The following is an 8,749-nucleotide window of genomic DNA, read 5'->3' as shown; positions in this document are numbered from 1 at the left end:
TGTCTGAGTTTACCTGAACTGTTCAGACTGAAGTTTCTTGAAAAAGAGTTGAAATGGTTACATTAAAGAATCTGTCCAGAAAACTTAATGAACCTTAACCTTAAGGAGAGACGAAACGTTTCATTAGAGAAGAACCCGTCCAGAAGACCTACACAATTTTTTCTTTTTGATTTTTTACCTGGATTACTGAGATGCATCAGGACATTTGTGACTGTAAAACATCACAGGTCCTGATGGTTTGTTTTACTGGAGTAAAGGAATTGCAGAGGACAGGCATTGCTGTGTTCTTTTCTGTCTGATCTGAAGGCAGAGCTGCGAAGACGACGTGAGGTCACTCTGCACCACAGCTGCTGTCAGTAAAGATGCTGCAGAAAAGAATTCCTCTCCTACTCCTCCAGCTGACGCATCCCATTCACAGCTCTATTATGTGCCTTTGATTTTCAAGATCTATCTTTTTCCCCTCCAGCAGCACAAAACTTTAAATTCTCTGGACTTTTGGGTTTATGGAATGAATTATTACTATCCTAATTTGTGTTTCAGCCTTTGCAAATCCTCCTCAGTGTTCTCAGAGACTGTTGCAAAACGCCCGTCTCTTTGGCTGAATGGTATTTGTAGTCGAGGGGACATTGTGACAACAAGTTGTTGAGGCGCTGCCATGGTCACAGCTGCCCGGGAACAATTTAGAGCCGGGAATGCCGCGCCGTGTTAGGGACTGAAAAGGGCATCCCGAGGCGCGCGTACACGCTCATCTGCAGACACTCGCAATTAACGCACACTCAAAAAGTGTCATCGTTCCACGACGTCTGCGCTCCTGAGTTTGATTGTTTTTTTTAGCTGAAATCAGAAACGATTCGTCATCCGATTAGCTCCGTCAGACCAGACAGCATGTGATGAAGCCGTGGAAATGTCTCTGCCGCTGCTTTTCTAAAGCACGGCAGGGCATCTTAATTTACTGAGCTGTGAACTGAAAGTAAAGTAACACCAGGGGAAGTGACACAAAGGGATGAATAGAAACACTTTTTTGACTTGATTGGATTTTTATGAAATTCTCATTTCTGGGAAGTGAAAAAAAAAACCACTCTGTGTTGACAAGTTTTTGGTTCTGAAGGCCCATTGTTTGGTTTTCTAAGTGGGTTGCCGTGCTCAAGGGTGTGTGTGAGTGTGTGTGTGTGTGTGTAGTTGAGCAAATGGGGAGGAGGATAAAAAGGGTGCCTGCCCTGCTAACTCTGCCCCCAGTTCGAGCCCCTCCATGCGCCCCTTGTTGTCATGCACAAGCGCATTCCCGTTGGCACAAAGTGGGCTGGCAGCAYAAGAGCCATGTGTTTCAGCTCCACGCTTTGAAGGGCTCCAAAAACTTTTCAGAGTGGTTTCAGAAAAAAAAAGAGAGGAGGCAACAGAGGAAGAAAAAAAAGGGGGGAAAGAGCAGGGGAGTTTGTGGGAGAGGGATGGGGTGCAGAAGAAGCTCCAGAGATAAACAAGCTTTCCTGCTTTCGGTGTTTTGACAACAGCTTTTACAGATTCKTCTGCTGAACGAGGACTGCAAAGGTTCACAACAAAAGGTGAGTAAACTATTGTCTGTTAAAAAGAGGAAGCTGAAGTACTTGCTGCAATTAGTTGTTTCTATTGTCCCTCCAGTCTGGAACTAAATATCATTGTGAAAGTGGATAAAAGACAGAAATGAACTCACTCAACGTTTCCAATGTATCTTTTTTCTTAGTTTTTCCCCCCAGCAGATATTGTCACCAGCTGTTATAATGCAGCATGAGGAGCTGTCAGCCAGAGAGGAGTTCACCTACAGCCACATGTCCACTCTGGAGCGAGGCAACGGGACGCTGGGACGCCGAGGAGAGAGAAGGCCGGACAGGAGCGAGCGGGACAGCTACACGGTGGACGTGAGAGCCAGTGACCTGCAGCTGTCCCAGCTAGAGCCTCTGAGACACCCCTGCTTCAGCTGCAGGGCCTGGCTCTACAGCGTCCTCATAGGGGTGAGAACAAATATGGACAAGGAGCCAGAAAAAAAAAAACTAGAGATGTTACATTTTCTACAAAAATACTCAAAGGATGAATGACTTTGCTGAAATTTGTTAATAAGTTAGTAGTAACAAAACTGTGGCTACAAACTGAAAAATTAAAACAGTTACTAAATGGTAATTGTAGCAAAACTTATGTATAATATATAACTGAAAAAATAGCAGTTGCTAAACCCCAAAAATAATAATAAAAAAATTATAACTTAAATCTAAAATGAGTAAAATACTAGCTAAAAGTTAAAATTATCCACACTGTAGCTAAAACCTAAACTTTGTAAGTATGTATTTGTAGGCTAAATTAAGAAAAACCATACTTTAAAGTGAAATTAACAACAAAACAAACATCAAAAGGCTGAAATTTTCCGAATATTAGCTCAAAGCTAAAATGAGGAGAGTAGTTTAAAGCTAAGATGAATAAAATTGTATTTAAAAGCTAAAATTTGGGAGAGAGAAAAAACATTACTCATCAAAATTACCCAAACAAAAGCTAAAATATCAGCTAAAAGCTAAAATAAAAAAAAATCATAGCTCATAGCTACAATTAGCCACACAGCATCCAAAAGCTAAAAGAAAACCGAGGTTAAACACTAAACTTTGCAAAACATTAGCTAAAGGTTAACAAAAACATGTAGCAAAGAGTTAAAATGATTCAGAGTAGCTAAAAGCTAGAATGAACATATCAGAAGCAGCAAATCTCACGACGCCAATTTTTAGAGAACAATGTTTGTCGACAAGATTTCAGTGTAATTTTTATGCAGTGAAAAGAGCAACAGAAAAACGATAGTGTGAATGCTGAATCTAAAAGTATCCAAATACATGAATTTTGATTATGTGGCAACAAAAGTTCTGGTTTTGTGCTTTGAGTTTAAAGAGGACAGAATGTCCCTGATGGATAAACTGAATTTACTTCTTTCAGTCACCCGAGGACTTCCAGTAAATGAATCCTCATGTGCAAAAGATTCACCAGTTAAACACGTTTGCATCATATACGCACCTTCATGTTCCTCAGGGGAGTCTGCTCATCACATCTGGTTTCTCTCTGTACCTGGGAAATGTGTTTCCTGTTGCCATGGACTACCTGCGCTGTGCTGCAGGCTCAGTGAGTGACCAGCCCTGACCTTCCTGTACCTTACTGAATCTTTTCACAACATTTCATTTAGCGCTTCATGSCAAAAATGCCAGTTAAGTGACTTTCAGACAGTGTCTGCATTAAAATAATTGTTGTTCTTCCTCAACAGGGCATCCCTGCAGCCATAGCTAGCTTTGCTATTGCCAAGAACAGACATGTTGCAGTGAGTGAGGGCAGAGAAACAGATACATTATTTACGTGTTAACTATTTTTATTGGTTATTTTAACAGCATCTGTTGGTTTCTTTTTCTAGGTATCAGATTTCCAGGTTGTCTTTGTGTCAACATTTGCTGTGACAACCACCTGCCTGGTTTGGTTTGGTTGTAAACTGGTCCTGAACCCATCTGCTGTCAATGTAAACCTGCCCTGGTTCATCTTTAATGACTTATTATAGTAACCAGCCGTTGACTTGTTAACTAAAAGCATTTCCTCTGTTTCTTTTCTTGATTCATGACGCCCGTGTGTTTTCACGCCCCCGCCCTGTCTGCCCTCAGATCAACTTCAACCTCATCCTGATGATTTTGCTGGAGGTGTTGACGGCCGGCACCGTCATCCTGTCAGCTCGCTCTGCAGACGACTGCTGCCGCCGCAGGAAGGTGTGTGTGTGTGTGTGAGGCTTTCTTCATGTGATTGATTGCTTTTGTTCACCCGTCTGATGCCTCTTCACTTCTGATCCCGCTCTTACCTCCATCTTCACCTATTTCTGTTTCCTAAAGTCTGGAACGTGTCACAGACCTGCGGCCATCAAACCTGCAGTCTTCCCCACTCGACGCCTCAAGGCGTACTCTGTGAGTTGAGGGTTTAGTTTTGTTTACTGCCTTGTGTTTCCTACATGTTTACTGTTGAATAGCTGACGAATGTTTCTTACAGGTGATCGAAGTGATTGTAGGAATCTCTGCTGTGTTTGGAGGCATCATAGCGCTCAACATGGACGCCTTGTTGCCTGGTCCCTACTTGTCCGTGACATTTTTCTGGATTCTTGTGGCTGTAGGTTTTTCAGCTCACTTCAGAAAGATAAATAACTAACAAGAAGCTGAACCCTGATCAGCCTAAACTTTGTTTCTAATTTGTTGCAGTGTTTTCCAAGTGCTATTGCCAGTCACGTGGTGTCAGAATACCCCAACAAATGCCTGGTGAGTTCAATTCAATGTTTTTGTTTTCATGTAAAACTCTAAGAATAAATTACCAGACTTACAAAAGAGATGAAATTACAAATTACCAATAACCTCTTAAGCCCCAAGGGCTTTTCTTGAAGTTTTTTTTCTCAAAATACTATTCTGAAATGTAATTGAGTTTATCTCTGCATTTAAAAACTCTACTTAAATAATCCTGGTATCAAAATAAAGCTATCATTTGAGATATTTCATCAGAAGTGTAAGTATTCAAACAGTGCTGTGGTTGGGGATGAATCATGATATTTTTTTCACTCTCACCTGAATAATCTTTTCATACAACCTATTTAAAACCAAAATGAAGTAGGCTAAAAACTCTTGGAAACCATAAATCCACTTGTGGACATTACCCGTGCAAAGATTCATGCTGTTAAAATTACCTGGAGCAAAGTTACAGAGGTTTTTGTAAAGAAATAATTTTGAATTTTGTCATTCTGCACATGAGGGTACCATTAATAAATGTTAAGAAATCTCAAGTTTTTACTTACAAAAGTTATTTGTTTTTTCTTACCTGCCTTAAAAGAATTGTTATGGAATGTTTTTTTTAATTATCCAAACAATTATTTGTCACCATAATTATTATATAAAATAGTGAGAAATTACATTTTACTTCAGCTGAATCATATTAACTCAAAATCAAGTGAAAAAATATTTCAACACACTTTACAACATATTTAGGCATCTACTTTGACTTGCTTTAAAAAAAGTCAAAACCTTCTCCTTTACAGATTTGCAKTGAWGCCATTTTGTACRGTTTGTTCACGTTCTGATTCACCTTGACATTTGCACTGTGTTTGGTGAATGTAAAAATTGTTTCCATGAGCTTTTAGCCAAGATTCTTAGCTTTTGATACCAAACATGTCCAAGTTCAACTGTCAGATCTTAAGTTAAAAGAAGTTAAAGGAAATAGAAAACAGAAAAAGGCTGTTTTGCATGGAGGTTAAAATAATTACCAAGATAAGCTTTTTGATACTTGCAAATAAGGACTACAAAAATGTGCTTTTTTAAACTAACCATTACCCAATTACAAATATGTAAATGCACCATTAAAAACTGATTTGTTTATGATAATTTTATGGTTTTGTGGCTTTATTTGAAAGTGACACTTAAATGGCATTTTGAATTGAGACTCGGGCCCAGATAACCCTGATCTATTGGCAAACAGATACTTTTTTCAAAGTCTGATTATAAGAAAATGATTTGTTTACAGTTAGGTAATGGTTTTTGTGGGCCTTACTTAGAAAGAATACAAGTTTTTAATGTCCRTGCATCTTTAAGAGTGTCAAAATAAGCCAAAATGGGGAAACAAAATTTTGGGTACCAGTTGAAGGCTTAAAGGCTGCAGCACTGAGGATTTACCGTTGCTTATCTTGGCATAAAGGTTTTATTCAAACATTGTCAAGTTAATTGTCTACCATTAGAAGGCATTTACAAAATGTCTCACATTCGTTTCCCCCTGATTTTTCTTAATGATGAAGCACGTGCCGTGGAGGCAGAGAGAGTAGTTTGTTTTGATGAATTTTTTATAAAGGTCATGTTTGCGCAGGTGTGCTAGCACAACAGTCGTGCACAACCCTCCCAGCTAAACCTTCATGAAGCTCTTCTGCACATTCATGAAGGTTTCAGCACTATATTTTTTAAATCGTTTAGTGGTTTCTTGCACTTCTTTAAATGAAGTCCTCGCTCTCGAATTATAAAACAAAATGATTGAGCTGATGCACAAAACAGTTTACCATCAACCTCTGGCTTCTGCTATCACTTCGACTAAATGCTGAATTGTTCAGCAGAAGCTTTTGGAGGAAGTTGTGGAGTCAGGGAATTTATAAAGTTTTAAAATTGCATCATTTGGCTTTTTTTGCAGTTATATAAGAGTGCAATTCCATTAGTATGTTTTAAAATTCAGACATCTGCCAACCAAAATGTCTGCATGATGCATTYCACATTATTATTAAATTTTATGTTTAATTACTTAATGCAGGATCAACACACAGACAAAATCCACCAATCATTATGTTTATAAATCCTCCCCTCGCTTAATTCAGTGAATTAAAATTTATATTTGTGGATGTTGTGAACTGTTCCACTTCTTCCTTCCACTATTTCCTAACCTATAGAAGATTAATTAAATTTAYATTCTGTTGTCTCATATTCATCCTGCTTTTTAAGAATGATTTTATTCTCACACCTTCTTGTGTTTTTGCCCCCCTCCCTTCTCCTTCGGTGGCATTTCTCAGGTGGAGGTGCTGATTGCCATCAGCAGTGTGACATCTCCCCTGCTCTTTTCAGCCTCCGGTTTCCTGTCTTGCAGCRTGATCAACTTTATTGAAATCTTCCTTCATGAAGTGCCAACAGCCAAGGTGAATTTGATGAAGTGAAAGTGTGCGAAACCTGCAGACTTTTAGAATTTGACCGATCCGGCCTCGACTTTCAGTCAGCAGGAGAGAATAAGAGCAGAGGTTTGAAAAGGTGGAGGGAGTTACTCGTGATGAAACRATCTGWWTTTTCTGTGTRTGTGTGTTTGTGTGTAAATKTGTGTCCCAGCAATCCTATGACATCCTGCTGCTGATTCTGATGGTGCTGCTGCTGGTGCAGGCAGTCCTTACTTCAGCCACTGTGGTGCACTGTGCCACATATAAGAGTCAGCTCCGCATGAGGGCTCCAGAGTGCGATGATGGCGTGCAAACCACCGCTTTTTACAGCGAGGTATGGCAGGTGAAAAACAGGAGCAGAAAGCACAAAATGGGCTTTTTTTTTATACAAAAAGACACAAGTCAGTTATTTATTTTTTTTCCTGCAGCTCAGTGAAATAACATCTAAAAATGTATTTGTCATGTCCTCATGTGTGCTTCTCCCTCCATCAGCAGCAGACGCCCAACGGGACGCTGCAGAACTCTGACAAAGACCGGGCCTGGAAGGCAGTCATGGTCCAAATGGCTCAATAAGAAGTTTGGTCTGGAGTTTTAAAAAAAAGAGGAAAGTGGAAGATAAAAGTTTGGAAGCTGCACGACGTGCTTACCGTCACAGAAAAAAATGGTTCATTTATGTTAAATAAACAATGGGTTTAATGAATGATGCTGTCAGATTTCAGATGTTTTATTTCAGTAAAGTCGGCTCCTTCTAAAAGAACCACTTTCAACAAACATGAAAGATAAGAAATATTAGAACACATTTAAGTTTTCTTAGAATAGTGAATTCTGAGTTACCTTAGGCTTAGAGGGTTAGGTCCTGTGCATCTGAGATTATTAGTTGTTGAAACAATAAAATATGTTATTGCAGGTATGCACTGCTAAGACTGAAATTGCGTTTTGTGTTAAGAAATGAAATGTGTTGTAAATAAAAATGAATAAAGGCATGTTTGGAATCTTTAATAGTTCTTTTTGTTGTTTATTGTTGCTGATGTAAAATAATTGTTTTTGATTTTCCTCAGAGCAAAAGTAATCTCTCTAAGAATGACCCTGGTTGTTTTGTTGTTTATTGCTTATGTTTGATGAGGATGACGAGGATTTGTCTGGATGTAGCTGCGCTTTAGATCAGGCCAGACTCGCCCCAGAGATYCTCTCTGCAGCCAGCCAAACATTTTAATGAGCTTTTCCAGCTCTTTCATGAGAGAGGTTACATGGCTGATTTAAAAGCCCTAGCTTGACTTCCAGCATTTCTTTTAAATTCTACTTCCTAAATACATTACAAAGAAAATAAATGGCTGGGTGGTGTCTTCTTACAGTCTTTTATTGATTACTTCTGTTTTCAAAGTTAGAGGAGGATGCACTGATGCACTTAACTGTCAGGGCTAAGTTTTAAAGGGAGTCTTTATAGAGCATGTGAGTGGTGTGTTTCAGGTTTTTTCCAGATTTATATTCAGTTTTCTTTCTTTGTCTCTTGTTCTTCCGTTGCACATATGTTTCTGTCTCTGCGTGGCTGCAGATGTGCACGATCAGTTCTGCAGGTTTGCAAGTTACTGCCAAGATTTTCAAAAACTGCCGGCTCGAAATGCAGCCTCACGGCTTGATGGTCATTTGGTTGCAAACACATAATGTTCAGACACACYGCAAATGAAAATGTATGTATATTTTTTGCACCTTTAAAAGATTGTTTTTCACTGCACTGCAAAAATTGTCCATCTGTGTAATGTGTAAGATGATTACTTTTGTTAGCTTGGAAATTTGACTGAAATTAAGTGAAATAATCTGCCAATAGAGTATAAGAATTGCACTTGGTAAGATTCCTGAAATCACTTCATTTGACTCAAATGTTCTTTATTTCAAGAAGTGCAATTGTTTTACTCCATTGGCAGATATTTGAGTCAAATTTCTAGGATATCAAGATTATTGATCTTACACATTCTGCTCTTGCTTAGTTTGTCTCAAAACAAGATAATTTTATTATTTATTTATTTATTTATTTATTTATTTATTTATTTA

The 8,749-nt window shown here is 38.7% G+C and overlaps 1 protein-coding gene across 2 annotated transcripts; it reads left to right on the top strand.

Annotated features, from left to right (window-relative positions):
* The first annotated feature begins 576 nt into the window (after positions 1-576).
* mlc1 (modulator of VRAC current 1) lies at positions 577-7,699 on the top strand. 2 transcript variants are annotated; one of them, XM_014016567.1, is made up of 12 exons: positions 577-1,559; positions 1,718-1,985; positions 3,040-3,129; positions 3,269-3,322; positions 3,413-3,514; positions 3,654-3,755; positions 3,876-3,947; positions 4,030-4,146; positions 4,236-4,292; positions 6,566-6,688; positions 6,873-7,034; positions 7,196-7,699. In XM_014016567.1, exons 2-12 carry the CDS (start codon positions 1,755-1,757, stop codon positions 7,271-7,273), a joined length of 1,188 nt encoding a protein of 395 aa, XP_013872021.1. In that variant the 5' UTR covers positions 577-1,559; positions 1,718-1,754; the 3' UTR covers positions 7,274-7,699. The 2 variants fall into 2 exon arrangements, with proteins under 2 accessions (XP_013872021.1, XP_013872020.1); XM_014016566.1 differs by having other exon boundaries at positions 7,193-7,699.
* The last annotated feature ends 1,050 nt before the right edge of the window (positions 7,700-8,749 follow it).

The sequence above is a fragment of the Austrofundulus limnaeus genome, unplaced genomic scaffold, assembly GCF_001266775.1.
Source record: "Austrofundulus limnaeus strain Quisiro unplaced genomic scaffold, Austrofundulus_limnaeus-1.0 Scaffold147, whole genome shotgun sequence".
NCBI classification, from domain to species: Eukaryota; Metazoa; Chordata; class Actinopteri; order Cyprinodontiformes; family Rivulidae; genus Austrofundulus; species Austrofundulus limnaeus.
The sequence above is the reverse complement of the archived record's forward strand: the minus strand, read 5'-3'. Positions and strand labels throughout refer to the sequence as shown.